The sequence below is a fragment of the Rhincodon typus genome, chromosome 18 (genome assembly GCF_021869965.1).
Source record: "Rhincodon typus isolate 14 chromosome 18, sRhiTyp1.1, whole genome shotgun sequence".
Lineage (NCBI taxonomy): Eukaryota > Metazoa > Chordata > Chondrichthyes > Orectolobiformes > Rhincodontidae > Rhincodon > Rhincodon typus.
This window is the reverse complement of record NC_063349.1, coordinates 18,786,407-18,809,124: the sequence shown is the minus strand read 5'-3', so window position 1 is coordinate 18,809,124 and position 22,718 is coordinate 18,786,407. Positions and strand designations below refer to the sequence as shown.

Below are 22,718 nucleotides of genomic sequence, written 5' to 3'. Positions count from 1 at the left end.
GCTGTATTTAGATGAGGGTGGATTAGCCATGCTGCATTGCCAGTGGTGTGCAGGCTAGATGGATTAGCCATGGGAAATGTAGGATTACAGACTTAGGATGGGGGTGGGTCTAGGTGAGCTGCTCTTCAGAGTGTCAGTATGGACTCGATGGGCTAAATGATCTGCTTCCACACTGGGGATTCTGTGAAGTATAATATCTCCAAGTTTGCAGATGACATAAAGCTGGCTGGGAGAGTGAACTGTGAGGACGATGCAGAAAAGCATCAGTTATGATTTAAACAAGTTTATTTGAGTTGGCAAATGCATATCAGATGAAATATAACGTGGATAAATGGGAGATAGGAAAAATAAAGGTAGTTTATAATCTAATTGTCATAGACTGGGAAAGGGGAGGTACAATGAGACCTGGGCATCATTGTATACGTCCCTGATGTGACAATACTGTTGCTTTAAGAGGTATATTTGGTCCTGGATTTTTTTCATGAAGAAAGGTTGAGAGAGGCACTGAGCAGTCTGCTTCAAAGCCTATAAAGTAAACAGCTTGTGAGGCCTTGGGGGATTTTCTCTAAAGTCGGAACAATAGAAGCAGCCTGAATGGGTGGAGTCAAGCTCCCATAGAACCAGGATTTTTAGTTTGTTTTTCAGTAGCAGTTGCTGTGGGGGCCTTGAAGCTGATGTGGAAGCTGTTTTTTCATTTCTGTTACAGTAAAAGCTGGGGGTTCTCTTCCTGTTTCTAGAATTGAATGTCAAACAATCTATTTTACTGAATTTGCCTTTCCCAATGGTGTGTTTATGGGATGTTACTATACTGGAAGAGTTAGTGTTTAGTAATTAAATAATCTATTATTCTCTTCAGCTTTCCAATAGAGTTAAGTCATTCCAATTCTTTCTTTTGCTGTGTTTTAACTATGGTGTATGAATAAAGTGTATTTTACTTCAAGACTGGTTGTTTGACCAATTGAATTGCATCTGGAACACAACACCTGGCACTTGCCTTTAAAATAAGAAAAAGTTTAGGGTCTAGGCTATCTTAATATAGTTTGAGAGAGTTTGGTCTGGTCCATAACACTGAAAGTAAGCAAGCAGATGCAGAGGCTGGTCAAGAAGACAAATGGTATTTTGGCTTCATAGTGACAGAATTAGAGTACAGGTGCAGGGATGTCTTGCTGCAATTGTACAGGGCCCTGGTAAGATCACACCTGGAGTATTGTGTATAGTTTTGGTCTCCTTATTTGAGGAAGGATGTTCTGGCTGTGGAGGGATCACAACAAAGGTTTACCAAACTGATTCCTAGGATGGCAGGACTAGTGTATGTCGAGAAACTGGATCTGTTAGGACTATGATCACTGGAATTTAGAAGAATCGGGACACATCTCGTAGAAGGGAGACCAAGGGAGTTGAAGGATAGGTGTAGGTCATTCAGGACTGAGATGAGCAGAAATTTTGTCACCCAGCAATGGTGAACATGTGGAATTCTCTGCCACAGAAAGTTGTTGAGGCTACAACATTGAACATTTTCAAAAAGGAATCAGTTCTGGAGGTTAAAGAGATCAAAAAATATGGGAAGAAAGCAAGTACAGGGTACCAAGTGGGACGATCAACTATGATATTGAATGGCAGAGCATGTTCAAAGGGCCAAATGGCCTACTCCTGCTCCTGTTTCTGATATTAACAGGAAGTAAAACATTCTTACTGTGTAAGAGAAGGGGGTGATTGGGTGTCAAGTAGATTCTGATTGTTAGACGATTTGCCATGGGGAATTCGCCAGTGAATGACAGTAAATAGTCAGGCTTTGTTTAAACCTTAAAACCAGGTAAGTTGATTCTGAGGAAGGGTCACTGGACCCTAAAAGTTAACTCTGACTTTTTTTCTTCACAGACACTGCCGGACCTGCTGAGCTTTTCCAGCAACTTCTGTTTTTGTGGTTGATTCTGTTCAAGACGGTGCCCTAAAAAATGAACCAGCAAACAAGTGGCTGTCATTATTTTGATGAGTTGAGTGGGGTGCAGTGTATGTACATATCCTTTCTGCCTGCTTAACAACAGGGCCATTTGTAATAATATGTGTAGCATCCAGTACATGCAAATGCACCATTCTGCCAGCCTGACTGACAGTCCTAAATTGGTTGTCATTGTAATTTGTGACATTGGAATTACCCATCGAGCATTGTCTAATTGCAGAATTGCATCTATTGTTGAACGTTGTTGTGAATTTTGCAAATACAGTTGGGTACAGTCAGTACCTTGCTTGCAAGCAGTTGAAGGGATATGCTGTTTGATAACAACAAGACAAGGTCATCCATGTTCAGTAGCAGTATTTAAGTAGTACAAAGCTTGTATTTATTTTGAATTATACCTTAACTGAGAGGAAAACTCAATCTTCAGGTTTCTAGAGGAACTAAAACTGAAACTTGATATGTTTGAAAAAACTGAAGTTGGGGGATAAAAGACACTATCACTATTATCTCATTTCTATAGCAGTGTAGTACACATGGGATTAAGATGACATGCTGAAGATGACAAAGAGTGAATCCAAGAGCTGGATGACAGATAAACATCAGGGTTGCTGTGCTATTTTTTTGTTACTTCAAGTAATTAACTGGGCAGATGTTACCATACAGTGTGAAGGGTTGTCACTGAGGGTTTAGAGAAAGGTATTTCTAGTGAATAACACCATCAGGACTATCATGAGCAGAGTTAGAGGGTCCAGAGAATCTGGCGAGAGAGCCATTTTGATGAAGTGTGCACCCATAGAAATTTGTTTGATTAGAAGCTGCTTTCGGTGAGAATTGATAGCTAAATCTTTGAAAGAAAAGCTGGAAATCCATTTAAGGAAGTTTAGATCTTTGAAGTACTTTGGGTGTCTCATACTATGCAGATTGACCAGCAAATCAGTGAGATCTATCATTGTAACCACTATTTAACATGTAATTTTTAATTTATACATACATATATTATAGTAAGGGAGAGACTAATTTTGTTAATTCATGTTTGGCTTGTATTGATTTTACGACTTCTGTTTTAACAATCAAACCAAAACAATACTGTGCTTTGAGGGTTGTCGTGGTGAAGTCCAGGGCGTTGGTTGAAAAGTATGATTCTGTGGCAGACTGTCTGTTGTTTGAGACAATTCTTTCAATTTTGAAACATGCTCAAATGTTAGTGAGAACTTTGCAGAGTTGACCCTGCTGACTGTACTTTTGTCATTTCTGGTGCCTTTGGTTGATACTATGTGGCTCATGTGATTTTACTCTCATTGGACTTCTTTATAGTACTTGTATTTAATTAAATGGCTTGCTTGGTCACTTGAAAGGGTCTAGAAGCCTGGACTTGCGTGTAGACTAGATTGGGTAAGGATTGGGCAGGTTTCCTTTACTAAAATACATTAGTGAGCCAGATGGATTTCTTTGTATTGTGTATAATGTTATGGTTGGGTAGTGTTGTAGAACAGAGACCTAGGGGTTCAGGTACATAATTCTTTTGAAGTTTGCATCACATATAGACATGGTGGTTAAGAAGGCATTTGGGACGCTTGCCTTCATTGCTCGGACATTTGAGTATAGGATTTTGTGTGTTGAGTTTGTACAAGAGATTGGTGAGGCCTCTTCTAGAGCACAGTTTTGGTTGCCCTGTTTTTGGGGAATATTATTAAGCCGGAGAGGGTTCAGAAGAGATTTATCAAGATGTTGCTAGGAGTGGAAGATTTGAGTTATAAGGAGAGGCTGGAACTTTTTCCACTGGAGTCTAGGAAGTTGAGAGGTGACCTTAGAGAGGTTTATAATATCATGAAGGGTACAGATAGGTGAGTGGCAGGTGCCTTTTCACGAGAGTGGGGGATTTCAAGACTAGGGAGCATATTTTTAAGGAAATGGTGGATGCCAGTACAATTATGTTTAAAAGACATTTAGATAAGAACATGAATAAGGAATGTTTGGAGGGATATGGTCCAAGCACGAGCAGGTGGGACAAGTTTAGTTCAGGATTATGGCTGGCAAGGACTAGTTGGACCGAAGACTCTGTTTACATACTGCATGTCTCCATATAATCCAGTGGTTATCTTGTTTTAAATTTGGTTAACACAATAGCTGGATTTTCTGTAAATTGGCTCTTTAAATGAACAGTTTGCAACAGAAAATAAAGGCTATTGTGCTTAAGCCATTCTCTTTTGTTTGCTGGATGAGTGTATTACTGGTAAAACTAAAGCTGATTTCCCTTTGAAAAGATGTGAGCTGCTTTTACTTTGTGAATACAACTCAGCGGCATGCTTGGCCATTTCAGAGGCTGCCACCATGCTGTGGTCTAGACCCACCTGAGTCAAACCAGATGAGGTTACTTAAGATGCTCCCCTAAAGGACATCTGTGAATTGCCTGGGTTTTTATTACAAACTGAGTTTCATGCTCACTATTACTAATATTACTTTTCACTCCAGTTTGATTTAAATAACTTAAATTCTCCAGCTGTATTGAGATTTGAACGCATATTTCTGGCCGTTAATTTAGGACATTGGATTACTTATACTTTAGTAACAACCATTTTAACCATACTCCTTGATGAATTGTTAGGTATTCTGAGTGTAGGCATTAATATAATTTAAAAAGTACTGAAATTATGCAGCAGCCTTCTTGTATTATATTTTATGTTGTTACCTGAGATTCAGAAAAAATTTACATCTTGCACTAGACAAATGCTTAGCTCTTGGCATCTGATCAAAAGGATGGCACAAGGTTATAGCTTTGCTTCTAATCTAACATGAACTAAAATAATGGTAATGCATAGTTTTAAACAAAAACAAAACTGCATTATTATAATTGGAGAAAATGTATCAATATATTTAGCATTCAAGAACTGTTTCCCAAATTTGAAGAAGGACCCATCTTGTAGCATTGAGCTACCTGCTGTCTCCTTAGACTTAAAATAGACTTGTCTATTTTCCATGCATTTTCTGTTTGAATTGTAGGTTCAGTATTTACCTAACCATTGCTATTAAGTTGGAATATTAGCTTGCTTAGTTAATGTGATGAGGGTGCAATTTATTCATCAGTACAAGTATTAATATTTTTAAAAAATTAGTTCAACTTCAAAATTAAAATTTTGGCCTTCCAGAAATATTTTTAATGAACATTGCGAAAGCAAATTGTACAGTTTATTCTTATTTTGTGATATCATAAGGGCTGACCAAATAGAAATTTGTGATGCTAAGGATTACTTTTATCAATACTGGCTGATCAGGATGAAACACAGAGCATCATCTGTCTTTCAACTTGTGGTAAATCAGTTTTCTAAGTAAATAATCTGATGCACTATCCCCATAGTTCAAACAATACTACTAAATATTTAATCTGTCCTGTGGTCCCTTGAATATTAAATAAATTGCTTCATATGCCTGAATCATAACTGGTTTATTTGTTAATTGACATTGCTTTTTTTCCCAGATGGTTCTTCTGCAGATAGTACAAGTCCAATATTAGGTAAGGTAAAATGCAGTAGTATTAGTCCACATTTCCTTGCAACCCTTATTATCTGAAAGTAACTGCATTGTTAATGTACTGAGGTAATGAGATATCTCAAATTCCTGTGTGATTAAATTGCATTACATGTACAGATCAGCTATGCAATTAAAATTGTGGGAGGACAGGTCTTCTCAGTGAAATGTGGAACTTGATGTAAAGGGGATTATATAAAGGGAAAAAATGTTACTCCAAGCAGAATATAATTTGTAATAATTCTTGTTAATTAGTGTATGTAATGAAGATTTAAAGTCTTTTATTTCAATTGTTATTTGCAATAGTATGTTTGTTCATTTCCTGTCAATGAAATTGATTTTAATCGTACTAAGAATACTAATTTATGATAATTTGAATGACTGAAGTTCGAATAAAGAAGCTTTCAGTATTAAGGTCCTGATAAAGTATGTGCTTAATAGCAGATTTTGAGAGAGATTATGATGTCGTCTTGAAGGTAGGCAAATTGAGTAGGTTGAGCCTATACAGGTTGGAACATAGAAGAATGAGAGGTGACCTTCTTAAAACATACAAGATTCCTAAAGGACTTGAAAGGGTAGAAGTGGAAAGGTCATCTCCCATTGTGGGAGAGTCTAGGACTAATGGGCATAATCTTAAGTGGTCATGGATTTAAGACCGATGAGGAAGAATTTCTTCTTAAGGTTGTAAATCTACGGAATTTTTACCACAGGGAGATATTGAGACTGGGTCATTAAATATATTCAAGGCTGAGGAAGACGCACGTTTTTAAATGGTAAAGAATTTGAGGACTATGGCAATGGCAGAAAAGTGTAGTTGAGGATTATCAAATCAGCTATGATCTCACTGAATGGCTGAGCAGATCCAATGGGCTGAATGGCTTACTTCTATGACTATGTTTCATGGTCTTAAGGATCTATGTGGAAATATATTTACAATTTGTTCCAATGAGGGAGAAGTTTACAGGATTCCCCCTCTATAGCAATATTGATTTTTGAAGACATATGTTAAGTTGTATGCAGTACAAGACTACGGTTTGAACGTTGGGAACACAAAGGGTGATGAGATTGATGAAAATGAATGGGGAATCAAAATTCAAGATATAGTCTAATATTACTAATTTTCCATATAATCTAGTTGATTATTATTTTTATTCATGTAAAAATATATCACATTTGTGTGTGACAAAATCTGAATATTTCTTTGTTTAAAGTCTTGAAACAGGTAGATAGATAAAACTGAAGCCTTGATTGGGGGTGGGGAGCGGGGAGCAGAGAGAAGAACTGGGTATTCAATGTAACTTCCAGTGAATCATGTAGTACTTTTGGAGAGATAATTACTATTGTTTGGTTCCCTAATGCAAGCATCTTCTTTGCGTTTATTATGATTGCATATGTTGAATGTGGTTGAGGTAGTTCTTTACCAGTAACTTTTGACATTGTCCTCTTATTGGTTAGACAGATTTTGAAATACGCAAGGCAGCTCTGAAGGCTTTTTTTTTTTGCTGGTAAAGAAATGGCATTCCTGCTTAGAGAACCTTTGATCAGACAAACATAAGCATTGTTACAAAACTGACAGGGATGGGAAGACTTGCTGCACTCAGTATGGTGCTCGTGGTACCACAAGGAGGCTTGTGGTACTTTTGCCTCTCCTAAAATGTATTGTTCTGCCTTGTATATGGTTATTTGGAACAAGATTTGCGCAATCGGGATGCTGATAAACATCCTAGGAAAAGGGAACTATGCATGAAAAATACGTGCTCTGTCACAAAGAACCTGAATTGGGCATTAAAAATTTATTTTGGGAGAGGTAAAAGAATCATGAGTTTAGTAATTTTCCTTCAAGTGCAGTCACTGATCTTTGAGTCTCTTTCCCTTTGACTTTAGTCATTAGGATTTGTATGAACCATGGATATTATCTGTAATGTGCTGGATTATATGAGGAGAGGGAAGAGAAATTTAGCTTTATTCATGCACTTTTAAAATTCCAGCATGGTCATCAATGACCTAAACTTGTTTGTATTGATGTTTTCCTGGGATAATTGAAGAATGGTTCCTTAATGTGTATGTACCTTGATTTGTTGCAGGAACATCTTGTTCGGATTGTGTAAAGCGGAAACAAGAAGAAAATGGTGATGTAACTCAAAAAAGGATCCGAAAAGCAAATGGTACATTTAGAAGAAAGACGTTTTAAAACCCTTTTGTTACTTGAGCCTCACTAAGCTCTGAACCCATTTACTGCAGGCTATTTCTGAAACTGGGTGCAGAACAAATGAGTAAAATTTTGATAAAAGCAAATATTCCAAGAGACTAGATAGAACAGCATGGATATCATTTTTCTTGTTTATAAATTAATAGTTATTCATGTTCAACATGTTCACACTGTCATTTTTGGCCAGCTGGAGAAGGGTGTATTGTAATTAATATGTGCAATGCACCTGAAATCAACGACTCCTGTTTGAGAATCCACAGAAGTAAATTTCCCTTATTTTCTGTGGTAGAGATGTATGTTAATGCTTCACCGATGATCTTTAAATTAATGCATCACCTTTCTCATCATGGATATTGTATTTTCTTCCTTCCATATTGTATCAGCAATGTTGTTGACTCTCAATTGCCCTCTGGGCCATTAAGGATGGTACATAAATGCTAGCCTAACTAGTGACACCCACATCCGTGAGCGAATTAAAAAAGCCAGCATTTATACAATTGAAGCACCTGTTTTGTTTACTCTTCTTAAAAACCAAATGAAAAAGAAAATAACATTTCATGACAAATAGATGCTTCGGAAACCTTCATTATTTATTTGTCCCTGTTAAATCTGTCTAAAATTTTAGTTTTGAAGTTAAATTTTCCTTCTATTTGACATTGATTTAAAATGTTGATTTCTAACAAGAATGAGCGGCTGGATTTTGATTTATTTGACTAAATTTTCTGTGATTCAATAGATAGCTTGGTGATGTCAGGACCTTGCATCTCACTGCCAATCGTCATTCATTTTTGTATTTCCATTGTGACATCTCTACCAGCCATTTGTCAATCAATTGACACTGTCCCCTGATGCAGTGTTAATGTTGTTTTTCCCCCTTTCAAATTGTCCTGAGTGCAAGACATAAAGCTTTGACAAATGTCTTTTTGCAAAGGTACTGAAGTTTTGTACTACCAAACAACAATTTTTTATTTTCTTTATTCATTCACGGGATGAGGGCGTCGCCGGCTAGGCAGCATTTATTGCCCATTCCAAGTTGCCCAGAGGCAGTTCAGAGTCAACCACATTGTGGGTCTGGAGTCACATGTAGGCCAGACCAGGTAAGGATGAGTTTCCTTTCCTAAAGGACATTAGTGAACCAGATGGGTTTTTCTGACAATCGACAATGGATTCATGGTCATCATTCGGTTCTTCATTCCGGATATTTATTGAATTCAAATTCCACCGTCTGCCATGGTGAGATTCACACCTGAGTCCCCAAAACATTATCTGGTCTAGATTAATAGTCCACCAATAATACCACGAGGCCATCGCCTCCCCTTTATATAGAGGATATAATTTATATAGAAGAACAGGAAGCTTCAACAAAAGTTTCAGAATGAAGGAATAAATGTGCAAAATTAAATTTCGTTGCAGATACAGATTTTGGAGGATCATAAATTGTCCCAATAAAGCACCTTCACCAACGTGCCATATCCCAATCCATGATGTTGGATGCATCAAAATGGGACTGAAAACTTTATTCGTATCAGCACAAGTTGATGGGTACCACCGTAGAATAAGAACAGTACTTTGTAACTATTGAGCAGTTGTTACAACCATTAAATGCAAATCAGTGGCTCTCTTGCCTTCATGGACTTAACTATTTATTGTGGTACCTCGGGGGAGAAAAGTCTGGACATTGCTGCTCTTTTATCAAGTGTGACTTGGTGAGAAAACATCCAGATATAGAACACATTTGTTTGAAATTTATGTTTCCACTAAAATAACTATTTTAAATGTATGAATATTGGATGTTTTGTTCACTGAAAATCATCTGTTCAATGTGTTATGTAATAACTGAGGGAAAATTAGCATTTCGCAGCTGAATCAGTAGGTGGGAGGAAGGCAGCTTGCCCTATTGAATTGTATATTCTGGTTGATTGCAGAAGGGAATGAATATGATAAAGAAATCTGGCATACTATTCTGCTCTGCTCACCAGAGTATAAATGTATGAGCTTGTAAACTGTGCATAAAAGATTGAAAAATACCAGGCCCTTAGTATGGTCTATTGTCTTTTTAATGCAGAAGATTTTTAAATGCAAATAGATGTAGTCTAAGTATTTATCTTTTGGGGAGAGTAATTTGCAGGATGTTTTTCACGATACATTCAAAGTTCAAGTCCCACTCCAGGCGTCAAGTGTAAAAATCAAACCACTCCAAAGCAGACCTAATGGAGACAATACTGCAGTATCAATAGTGCAGTCTTTTGGATGAGAAATTAAGGACCAAGGGGCCAACGGCTGGCTCGGATAGATGTTAAGGATCTGATGTAACTATTTTGGATAGAGAGGAGCGATCTCTGGTGTCCTAGTTAGTGTTTATTCTCAACAGAATCACAAAACCAGATTATCTGATCATTCACATTTGCTATGTTAGCCGCTACCTTTCCTACATTAAATTATACAACTAATCAAATCATGCCATTGATTTACCAGATATTCCAGTGTTACATGTAACAGGCGCTGTTTGTATTGAATCCAAGGTCGTCTTTATCTTGACTGATTGTATGTGCCCTATCCTTTATCCTGTTTCTGGACATCTGTGGTTCTTCAGTTCTACACTATTTGTTGTTACTGAAAACATTTCTGACTGAAAACTTTACGCCTAACTAACTAAAACTGATTCAACTCCTTCAATTTAGTGGTCATGTCATTTTCCATGCGTTCTGGTGTCCATCAAAGCGCCAGGTATCGAGCTTATGGTTGTAAAGGTACTACATTATACTTTTTGTATAGGTTGACCCAACAATACAAGCTTTTCACCTGCGTACTGGGCCTGAATTCTCCAAATCCCATACACCTTGCCATCTCGTGTGTCCTTTTGCTGCAGTGAACCACGTAGGTTAAGTACAGAACCAGTACTAACTGGATGATAACCAGAACGTTAGAGATGATTTTAATCCATGGATATATCTATATATTCAATCCCAAATTACACAGGTTCTCTCACCAAGTGGTATCTATTTGTCTGACATTGTCTGCTAATGCCCTGGCTTCTTATTGGAATGTGTCATTCAATGTATCACTGGGCCTTGTCCCAAATAACTTTTAAGGTATTTGGGCAACAGTGACATTATATAGGAGAACTGGTTGAGATACTGTCAGGTTTCCCTTGATGTCTTTCTTTACCTGTACATTCACTGTTTCTCTTCTGTAAATTTCCACCAGTTCTAGCTTTCCCACCTGAGTTAGCACCTGTAGTTACAGAAGCACCCACATGGTTGGACATATTTGTTTGTGATGCGGTAATGTGAATATTCTTCTGTAGCCAGATATAGCTTATTGTACAGTTGGCTGTTGCATTAAACCCATACCTTGCTGCTTCTGTGTCATTTCAGATGTGGACACCAAAGAAGCTTCTACACCGTATCTATCAAAAGTGGTGATTACTATATTACCTTGTATCTCCACTGTATACAGTGGTATATTATACCTTACATAATCTACCCTAGTTAGCCTCTTATTTTAGATAGTGTCTTGATGGGGGGAGGACACTGGTATAACGGATTGCCAAAACAATGCTGATTAACATAATATTTATAACACGTTCAGCATTAATTTTTACACACACGTTAAACCCCTAGCTGGCAGTTCATCAGGTCATGTTCCCAGTTCCATGATGGGTTAAACAGTGCACATTTGTTATCCACAAGAGTACTTCACCCTGATGAATTCGTCTCCAGTTTTCACTAGTCTGCTCAAGCATCTACAATCCACAGGTGCTGCAGAAATCATTCCTGACCATCGTTTGAGAGATTTTTCTGTACATAAACTCCTTATTAGTCCATGCAGGACTCTCTAGTATAGTAGTCAAGCTCAGAATCAGTCTGTACTGAGATGTCTGTTACAGATGCCTTGTCCTTTTCTTATCTTAAATTCTCAACTTTAGATCCACTGTTACCAAGTGAATCAAATTTACTACTGAAGTCTCTATGTTAAATGGTGTAGTAACATCATTGACTAGACAGTCTTTTAGGGGTGCACCCACTGGCTGTTCTCCACCATTAAATCAAACTGTGTCATCACTTATTTTACAAATGCTATATCCAATGCCTCTGGCTTGAACTGAACACCACTCTGGCAAATCAATTTTGGAGATGTTTGAACATGCCATGTGCACTAGCTCATGGTGTACATTATCATAAAATTTTATAATCCTTTACCAACACTAGCCCATTTTCCAGTCCTGGACTTGACCTATTTCCTATACTTGACACCTTGTTCCATATCAAGTATGAATTTTTGATTCATAACTTCCATCTCAGATCATGCACTGCTTGCAGAGCTCTTTCACAAGTAATTTAATATTCTCTCATGGATACTACTTCCTTGGTACCCAACACAACTTGCCCTTCCAATTTCATTGCACTGTCATTAATTCATGGAGTTATCCCTGTTGCTCTATTGGGTGCTGTCCTGATTTCAATTAGTTTCTTAAGCAACACATCCCTGCCCTTTCTCTAGGGCTTTAGTTTTAGCTAGCTCTCTTTGTCCTATTTGTTCACTGTACTATACCTGCAATCTGCAGATGGTAGGTATTAAATTTTTGTTTGATTGCCAGCAGCCTACAGTCACCTTTCGGTAGCAGCCACCTTCCACTTCCGCAAAGCTGTTTTGAGGTTGTTGTGGGTTAGTGGTGCGCAGCTGCTTTAAGATGATCACTGTTTGTGTTGACTGCATTGCCTGCTGCTATGTTTGTTGCCCTATTTACAAAGAAGATTTGCTCACCATGATCAAAACCACAGTCCAAATTTTGACATGTCTGCAGGAGATTCTCAAGGTAACGTTCTAGGCCCAACCATGTCCAGCTGCTTCTTCAATTACCTGCCCTCCATCATAAGGTCAGAAGTGGGGATGTTCACGAAAGACTGCAATAGTCAGCATCATTTGCAACTCCTTAGGTACTGAAGCAGACCATGTTCAAATGCAACAAGATCTGGACAATAGCCAGGCTTGGGCTGACAACTGGCATGTAAGATTGGCAGCACAATAATGCTAGGCAATTACCATCTCCAATAAGAGACAGTCTACCTACTGTCCCTTGACATTCAATGGTGTTGTCGTTACTGGATCTCCCATAATCAACATCCTGGGGGTTACCACTGACCAGAAACTCAACTGTACTCACCACATAAACAGTGTCTGCAACAGCAGGTCAGAAACGAGGACTACTACGGCATGCAACTCACTTCCTGACTCCCCAAAGCCTGTTCAACATCTGCAAGGCACAAGTTAGGAGTGTGATGGAACACTCCCAACTTGCCTGGATGAGTGCAGCTCCAACAATACTGAAGAAGCTTGACACATTCAGGATAAAGCAGATTGGTGGCAAAACCACAAGCATTCACTCTCCTCCATCAATGCATAGTAGCAGCAATGTGTCGTGTTTACAAGATGCACTGCCAAGATCTTTAGTTCCTTCCAAACCCGTAACCACTTCCATCTAAAAGAACAAGGGCAGCAGATACATGGGAACACCACCACCTGCAAATTCCCTTCCAAGCTACTTACCATCCTGACTTGGAAATATATAATACTGTTCCTTCACTGATGCTGGGTCAAAATCCTGGAAATCCCTTCCTAAGGGCATAGGTTGGGTCAACCTACAGGATTTGGACTGCAGCAGTTCAAGATGGCAGCTCACTATCATTTTCTCAAGTACAGCTGGGGATGAGCAATAAATGCTGGCTAGTCAGCGACACCCAAGTCCCACGAGTGAATAAATTAAAACATTGTCAATTCAATCTATTTAATGCTGTCGGTCACATTGAGATTCCCATATATTGCTTCACCATCAAATGTTGAGTCAGAGATGACCAAAATTGTTTGTATTCCCAAAATCCATGTAAAGCAATTGGCAATGTATAATTAACACAACACAATATTAGAATTCACAGCTCATGAATCACAAAGTACAGAGTTATTTTATACTTACTAACTGTAATCTCATCCGTACCAATAGCTGAAAACACTGAAAAGATTATTGGAAACTTTCTAAAATAAAACATCAGAATGCTACTTAACATTAGAAAATTATTCATTTTGTTTCAATATATCTGTAATGCACTTAAAACCACTGTAATTTCTAATGGGAGATCTATATTTTCCATTCTAATTGTGATGCTTTGTGCTTTTAAATTTTTTTTTAAAAAGATCAGCTACGATCTTATGAAATGTCAAAGCAGTAAGACTTCCCTTTGCTAATTGTATATCTTTTAGAAAAAAAATTGTCTTGTGAATTCTTTTACAGCTTGTGTTATATTTTGACAGCACTGTTAGATTGACAAAATGGGACATTTTGACTAAAGGTTAGTGCTTTTCAACAAAATTTAGACTTTGCAGTAATCTTAAGAGTACTGTTCAATCATAATCAAGATCTTTTATTCAAGATTTAATTTATATACAAGAAAGAAGAAGTGGTGAAAAATATTTAAGCAGTTCTGAATTGGGATGAACTTGAATGAACCTGCAGATTTCTCAATTAACCACAAATAATTTAGCATTTATTTAACTTAAGAACTACACTTTTTTTTGGTTTTTGGAAAAATGAAAACTTGGAAAGAGTTGTCACTTAAACTAATATTGTGAAGCATTCTGATGAAGAATCCTGTGACGGTGAATACAGGTAAAACGTGTAGCCATTTATTCGATGCAAAAGTTTATGTATGTAAATCTTATCAATCTTGCACTTTTATAATTATAGAAATGGTTTGATGAAATGTTTTGTTGATAGTGATAGTCAGGTTAACTGCACTGCAGTGAGAACACAAATCTGAGCAGGAGTAGGCCATTAGGCCCCTTGAGTCTTTGTCATTCAGTAAAAGCATGGCTGATCGGATCGAGGCCTGAACTCCACACTCTTGTGAACCCCTCCATAAGCCTTGAAGCAAGAATTGAAGAATTCACTGAACGTAGGTGTTCATGTTCCCAAGGAAAACCAGCGTAGAGAAACTAGTTCAACAGATGGTTCAATCAAATGGAAGTTATGTAAGAGTAAGGCAAATATGTCAAATATGACACAGATTTTACTTTTATAAACATGATACTATTACCCTACATTTGTCCCTTTGCCTTTTCTTGTTAGTATAAATGAAGTGACTAAATGAATAACTGATTTTTCAATGTTTATTTTGACAAAAGTAAAATATCAAGCAATAATATCTTTTTCAATATTTTCAAAAAATTATTTATCTTTGACAATGAAACACTGCATTAGTAAAACTAACTATAACCCACACATGTTTAAATGAGTAGTTAATCTGAACTGTTAACACTTCTGGCCGTTTATTTTGAAATTGGCATATTTTTAATAGATCACACTTGTATGTAAACAGTGCTAATTTTTTTTTGCTACTTTGCCTGCCCTAATATCCCCATTTCACAGCTCTGCCTGGTGCTGGCTTTTTACACTTTCTATTGTCACCTTTTGCTGTGTGTTAACTGCTTCTTATTGCCTATTTCCTGTTATCACCCTTTTACAAGGAATACTGCGTGCAGTTTTGGCCTTTTTATCTGAGGAAGAATGTTTTTCCTCTGGAGGGAGTTTAGTAAAGGATATCAAATTGACTCCTGAGATGGCAGCATTGAGTTATGAGGAGAGACTGAACTGATTAGGATTCACTGGAGTTCAGAAGCATGAGGAGAGATCTCATAGAAACCTATAAAATTCTAATAGGAGTAGACAATTACATGTCGGAAGGATGTTCCTTATGGTGAAGGAGTCCAAATCCAGGGCTAATAGTTTAAGGATAAAGTTTAAGGCCTTTAGGACTGAGATGAGGAGAAATTTCTTTACCAGAGAGTCATAAGCCTGTGCAATTCACTTCCAAAGAAAGTGGTTGAGGCCTAAAACATCTGTTTTTAAGAAGGGGGTAAATATAAGTCTTGTGGCTAAAGGGATCACGCGATATGGGGGAAAATGGGATTAGGGTGCTGAATGGTAAATCATTATTGTATGAATGACTGAGCAGGTTGAGGGGTTGAATGTTCTTCTACTGCTATTTTCTATGTTTCCATGTTATATCAATAATCTTCTTTTCCTCTCTTCTATCCCATTATATCCTGACAACTATTTTCTTAACACCTTCAACATTAATTTCTTTTTAATGTTTTCTTCAGCCTCCACAACCCATTTCATTTTTATGCTTCTAGCAACCTCTTCACCTGTCCACATTCCTACTTCTCCTCTATCCACCTGAATATTTGCTGGTTTTTTGCTCACTCTTCATTGTACTTCTCTCCCTCCTGCTTCCTTTTAACATTTTCAACTTTGTTACTTCCACTACTGATTTTCACTGAAACTCCTGGTCTCTGGTTTATATATACTCTTGGGTACTCTCCCCTCTCCAGTATATGTGATAAATGAGGCCCATGCTTCTCAACCAGTTTTCTTCACTGTATTAACAATTAGTTTTAACAAGTAATAACTAGAAACAATAACATGATTAACATTTGTGCAAAACAAAAAGCATTCTGCAAGTATATAAAATGCAATCAATATAAAAACAATTTATTCAACAGAAACTGCTTTCTTTAGTTCACCTTCTGCAAAATTACCATGTGTGCATTGCAATGCCATAGATGAAGTGTTTAAAACTTGATCTGTCAGCTTAGGCCTGCTTTTGTAACTAGGCACTGTTCTGATACCTTAGCACCTTTGGACTCTATTGGGAATTCCAGGTGTTGACTGAGATGCCTAGATTTTGATGCATACTTGGCCAGTATAGCATTGGACACTGTGTACAGATTTGTAAGATTTTTTATCTCCTAGTGTATGGAGAATACACAAATGGTAATCTTTCACGAGGAATGAAAATCTACAAAGAAACTATTGGCAATGTGTTTTGTTTTATGTTTGAGTAAATCTGTCCTCTTCCTTTTCCATATCTTGAAGATTGCAATGTGAAGTACCTAATACAGGTATGTTATACATCTTGGAAACTTTTTTATTGTCCCCATTATGTTTTTAATTATGGTACATTCAAATTCGCTAACTTAAATTTTCAAAATCAAATGTGATTCCTGAGCATCCGATATGATTCATGATTTTGCTTCTTCACAATGTCATTGTTACTGAGACAGCCAGCAGTATAACAATAATTATAGTTGTTCTGTTAGCAATTGCAAATCTTTTGTTTTTAAACAAACCCTAAAAAGGTGCATCTGAAGATTTGCATGCAAGCTTGCTCTAAAATTGACCATTTGAAGTTTCCTTTCAGTTTTACAAATTTATATACTCAATTAGACAGGGCTTTAATGGTAGCAATTGTTGGTTTTATGGAAAAGTATGATCAATAAATGGCATTTTGTTTCTTGAATTCCAACTTAATTTTTTTGGTTAGTCAACTAAAAAAAAACCTAGGGCTTTATGAATGATTTTTCCGCAGAACAGATTTTTTTGTTTGACAGAATGGAAATAAGTTTTCAAATGCATGTTAACAGACTTGCTAACAAAGAGACACTGTGGTGATTCTTAGATAACACGTAAAACGTAAGTGGTTAACAACAATTCAGATGAGACAGTAGTGTTTTGAAGTATTTACACAGAACCAAACTCTGGTCTATTACTCTTCCTGCCTTGGCTGCAGTGTCTCTTCCCTTCTAGTATTTTCTGGGTAACTGGTAAGGTCGAAGGTTAACAGTTGGCTGGACATGTATTCTCCTTGCTATAACAAAAACTACAAAAGTTAGCAGATGTCAAAGTTTTTAAAAATGCTTATTTATTTTGTCTTCACCACTTTGCAAAATGAGGAAAGATTGATATTGAGGAGTGTCTAATTTTAAACTTCTGAATATTTACTAACATGAATGTATAGATGTTAAATGTATTGATGGGGATGGCAGTCCCCATAACACCACTTTCCATGAACCGTTTCATTTTTCCATGTTTGGTAACTTTACCAGTATACAAACGACAAACAAGAGTAGGCCACTTCCTCCTTTGAGACCTGCTTCGTCATTCAGTAAGATCACAGTTGATCTGATTTTTAACTTTTAACTCTGCATTCCTGCACAGCCCCAATAACCTTTTCATCCTTTTTGGTAATCAAGAATCTATCTAACTCTGCCTTAAAAAGATTTAAAAACTCTGCATCCACTGCCCTTTGAGTAAAGGAATTCCAAAGACTCTGAACCCTTTAAAAGAAATTTTTTTTTTATCTGTCTTGAATGTGTGCCCCTTATTTTTAAACTTGGACGCCCTAGTTCTAGATCCTCCTGCAAGAGGGAATATCATTTAGACACCCACCTGGTCAAGTCATTTTGGGATCTTATGTTTCGATTAAGTCACCTCTTGCTCTTCTGAACCCTAGAGGCTACAGCTGAGCCTGTCGAGCTTTACCTCAAAGATTTCTGCTTATTCCAGGTATTAGTCTCGTAAACCTTCTCTGAACTGCTTCCAATGCATTAACATTGTTCCATTAGTAAGCTGACCAGTACCATACACTATTCCAGATGCTGTCTCACCAATGCTCTTTATAATGAAGCATAACCTCCTACTTTTGCATTAAATTCTCCCACAATAAACAAGATTCTGTTAGCTTTCCTGATTACTTGCAATACCTGCATACTAACTTTCTGCGATTCATGCATAAGGACGCCCAAAGTTCTCTACATCTCACCATTTAGATGATATGCCTCTTTTTATTCCTTCTGCCAAAACAGACAATTGTATACTTTTTCATATGGCACTCCAACTGCCACCAGGAGAAGGGTATTTTGTTTTCTAATTTATCTTCCACAAATTTCATGCAGTGTAGATGTGAAGATAATTTGTGCAAATACAGATTAAACATACTTTTTGTAGTAAAGTCTGTACTTGGGTGAGTGAATATTAACTGATTTTATTGAATATTATTAGATACGGGATGGAAAGAGTGTCTTAAGAGCTATATACTATGGTCCTGGTTAAATCTTGCTTTGACATTATCCTAACAGCTCCTTACACGCACACTCGATAACTACTACTACAGTAAAGTAATTGTTAGCCCCACACTCCTCAATTCTCACCAAATTTATGGCACAAATAAATACTCTTCTTCCATTTGAGTCCTCTGAAATAAGTGAACAAAGGTTGGAACTATTTGGTTCAGAGGTGAGAGAGCTGATATTTAAGGCAATGTATGTAGCTAGCTTGTGAACCGTCTGGGTTTGTAAAGACATGGAGGTAATTTGCTCCTTTTCTACAAGTTCAAACCAAGTGAGATTTAATTCTTTATAAATATCAGGATAGGTTTTGTCTTCAACTTGCCATTTGGATGCATACGCCATTTGGGAATGGCTTGTCTTAAGCCAGCATATCAGTTCCACTGAAATTTAGGGTAGAATATTCAAGTTGTGGAATGACGAGGTAACAGACTGAAATTGCATTTAATTAGGTGAGGTGGTGATGTACCTGGATTTCTGCCACCTTCATGACTCCACCTGAGCTAAGTTCTGGGTAGGATGATTCAGGGCCAGTTTCCCACATTTAATGTTAACTGATGTACTAACATGGCCCATTAAAGTCCACTTAAAGGCAGTGGCCTGCTGCCACAGAGATTGACCCAGCTGTAGCTGGGACCATTATCAAGCAGACTTCCTAAAGGCAAAAGAATGTGAAATGCCAATTGGCTTGAGGGTAAACCCCAGGCAAAGAAACCAACTGCCAATCAAAGGCATGAATGTAAATCAAAGGAGTGGTCACTGAGAAACATGTGCTACCTTTTGCTTTTGACTCTTCTCCTGTGCCTCTATCCCCGTAACATGGGTATAAAAGCAACGTTCAGATATGGCAAAACCAGGGAAGAAAGTTTTATACCCATCTCGGGATCTCCAGTTGCTCCTCCATCTTGCTTCTTTTTATTCACACAACCTTGAAAGCCCACCTCCATTTTAAGAGATTTAACATGCATCAAATATTAATAATGTAAACTTATCCACATAGGTTATAGAAATAGGTTGCAATTGCACAGCATAAATTGAAGAGCTGTATTGTATAATTAAAATTATTTTTCATACCAAAATATATTGAGGGTAGATTTGAACTGAGGAATATGCTGTCTGGCTGCCTGGCTTTACCACTACTGTTGACAGCCTTATGTGGCAAAACAGAATCCGTTCTGGGAAACCCAGAAGCACCTCACTAACTCAGAGGGGTCTCTGGGCGGTTATCTCCTAAAATGGCAATAAGGCCCTAATTTACAGACTGAAATGGCTTACCATCTGAAACTAGCCTGTATGCCATTTTTTTTTGTGATGACATTGGCTGGACTATGTGGTAAGTCCTTGGCCACACGACTTTGAGTGCACAACTTCCCCATTGTTTTCGTCGGGAGATTGATGAAAATCTCCTGTGTACAGTTGCAACCCCAAAGTAAATGTGGATAAATGATATAATTAGAACATGCAAAAATGTACTTACAAGCCACAATTAGAAAGTTTAAAACTGGAATACTGTTTGGAACAATACCTCTGGATATACTCCAAGTAATGCATCGGCTTTTGAATAAAATTCCTCTTTCAATGAGATGACAATCATTTGGAAGTTCTTCCTGGATTGATCTCTGATGTAATTTGTAACCTGAGGGCAAGAATGGATGATTTTTTGTTTTAGAAACAAAGGCAAGATGGGGCTGTCACATCTAAAAATGCTGAGCCTATTTCTGAAATCTCCACCCAACTGCTAGTTGTGTTCACTTTGAAAATGCCAAACGCCAGTGACCATTTTTAAGGAAACCTTTGGGATTTTATTCCAATTCCAATCAAGATTACACCACGTAACTATGAATTTTTCATATGTGAACTAACTCCTCCTATGCCAAATGTCACCTTACGTTGTCTTCTTTGCTCAAGAATTCACCACTTCCACCAGGAATCTGTTCTAGGGATGACAACTTAAAGAAAAAGTGCTTTTGTATCTCTGGTGTTTGTACTTCATAGGTAGGACTGAAATCCTGCTTTTGCTCTATAATTTGAAATGATCAAATCTGAAACATAGTTTTATGGCACAGATGAGGCCATCTGGTCCATTGTGTCCATGCTGGACAATATTACCCAGTCTACTTCCATCTTCCAACTCTTGGTCTGTAACCCTGTAAGCTATAATAAGTACAGATACACGCTTTTAAATATATGATGACGTGTTCTGCCTCTCCCATCCTTTTCAGGCAGTAAGCTCCAGCTCTGCAAATATTTCTCCACTTCTATCTTCCACTAAACACTTTTTAAATCTATGCTCCCAGCTGACCTCTGTTGGAAACGAAAAGGTCTGGAGGAAGATTTTCTGAGAAGCAACAATGATTGTAGCTCATTCGGGGGGCGTCCTCAGTGTCTATGGTGTTGTGCGTTCTCAGTGTCTTCGCCGCATCTGCTCCCAGGATGAGGCATTCCACTCCCTTACATCTCAGATGTCCTCGTTTTTCAAGGACCGCAACTTTGCCCCCCCTCCCCCCCCCCCTTCAGTGGTCGAGAATGCCCTCGACCGTATTTCCCGCAACTCATCCCTCACACCCCCTCCCCGCAATAACAACCAAAACAGAATCCCCCTCCTCCTCACGTACCACCCCACCAACCTCCGGATCCAACGCATCATCCTCCGACACTTCTGCCATCTGCAATCTGACCCCACCACCAAAGACATTTTTCCCTCCCCACTCTTTTATCTGCTTTCTGGAGGGACCACTCTCTTCGTGACTCCCTTGTCCGCTCCACACATCCCTCCAGCCCCACCACACCCGGCACTTTGCCCTGCAAATGCAGGAAGTGCTACACCTGCCCCTACACCTCCCCCCTATCCCAGGCCCCAAGAAGACTTTCCACATCAAGCAGATGTTCACCTGCACATCTGCCAATGTGGTATACTGCATCCGCTGTACCCGTTGTCGCCTCCTCTACATCGGGGAAACCAAGCGGAGGCTTGGGGACCGCTTTGCAGAACACCTACGCTCGGTTTGCAGTAAATAACTGCACCTCCCAGTCGCGAACCATTTCAACTCCCCCTCCCATTCCTCAGACGACATGTCCATCCTGGGCCTCCTGCAGTGCCACAACGATGCCACCCGAAGGTTGCAGGAACAGCAACTCATTCCGCTTAGGAACCCTGCAGCCCAATGTATCAATGTGGACTTCACAAGCTTCAAAATCTTCCCTCCCCCTACCGCATCCCAAAACCAGCCCAACTTGTCCCCTCCTCCCACCTCAAGCCCCACCCCCATCTCCTACCTACCAACCTCATCCCACCCCCTTGACCTGTCCGTCTTCCCTGGACTGACCTATCTCCTCCCTAACTTCCCACCTACACTCACCTTTTACTGGCTCCATCCCCGCCTCTCTGACCTGTCTGTTTCATCTCCAACCTATCTTCTCCTCTATCCATCTTCTATCTGCCTTCCCCTCTCTCCCTATTTATTTCAGAACCTCCTTCCCCTCCCCCATTTCGGAAGAAGGGTCTAGGTCCGAAACGTCAGCCTTCCTGCTCCTCTGATGCTGCTTGGCCTGCTGTGTTCATCCAGCTCTACACCTTGTTATCAATTATTGTAACTCTGCTGTTTTCTTTAAACTTCAAGAACTCTGCATTTTGAGATTCAGGGCTCCTTCAGAATTGTGGACCTGTACTTTAAATTTGACAGTCCCTTACATTGCAAGATTGTGGAAAGAAAGCAAATTGTCACAACAGATAATTGTCATAGTCTGTGTTTTAAATCTTACTAACACAGCCAGCTGTGAAAGGTTATGTATGCAAAATAAGTGAGGGTAGGGTGCCATGACATGAGGTTGGGAGAGGGTCAGAGACAGTGTCCGACATGGAGTGGTGAGAATGTTGGGGTTCGACGGGCAGGGTCATTGCCAGGTCCATCAACAGGGATTGTAGGATCAGGTTGTGGGTGGAGAAGGCATTGTCTAGTTTGGGTATTGGGGCTTGGATCCAGGTTTAGGGAATATCAGGGTCTGGGAAAATGTAATTGGAGGTGGGCTTTGTGGGAAATTGGGGTTAGTTATTAGTTACCCAGG

The 22,718-nt window shown here is 38.6% G+C and overlaps 2 protein-coding genes across 5 annotated transcripts in view; one reads left to right on the top strand and one right to left on the bottom strand.

The window, feature by feature from the left end:
• The window catches only part of LOC109937246 (protein FAM118A), a 47,304-nt gene extending 36,937 nt beyond the window's left edge, over positions 1 to 10,367 (top strand). For 3 of the 4 annotated variants that reach the window (XM_048607790.1, XM_048607788.1, XM_048607787.1), the window contains 3 exons: positions 5,433 to 5,468; positions 7,567 to 7,647; positions 9,105 to 10,367. In XM_048607790.1, the coding sequence (XP_048463747.1) occupies positions 5,433 to 5,468; positions 7,567 to 7,647; positions 9,105 to 9,127 (140 nt within the window). In that variant the 3' untranslated portion in view covers positions 9,128 to 10,367. The remainder of the gene's footprint in view (positions 1 to 5,432; positions 5,469 to 7,566; positions 7,648 to 9,104) is intronic. The other variant, XM_048607789.1, reaches the window with a different exon arrangement.
• A 6,863-nt stretch (positions 10,368 to 17,230) lies between these two features.
• LOC109937248 (structural maintenance of chromosomes protein 1A-like) overlaps positions 17,231 to 22,718 on the bottom strand; it is a 138,931-nt gene continuing 133,443 nt past the window's right edge. Inside the window, 2 exon segments of the mRNA XM_048607846.1 lie at positions 17,231 to 17,395; positions 20,179 to 20,289. Of these exon segments, the coding sequence (XP_048463803.1) occupies positions 17,294 to 17,395; positions 20,179 to 20,289 (213 nt within the window). The 3' untranslated portion in view covers positions 17,231 to 17,293.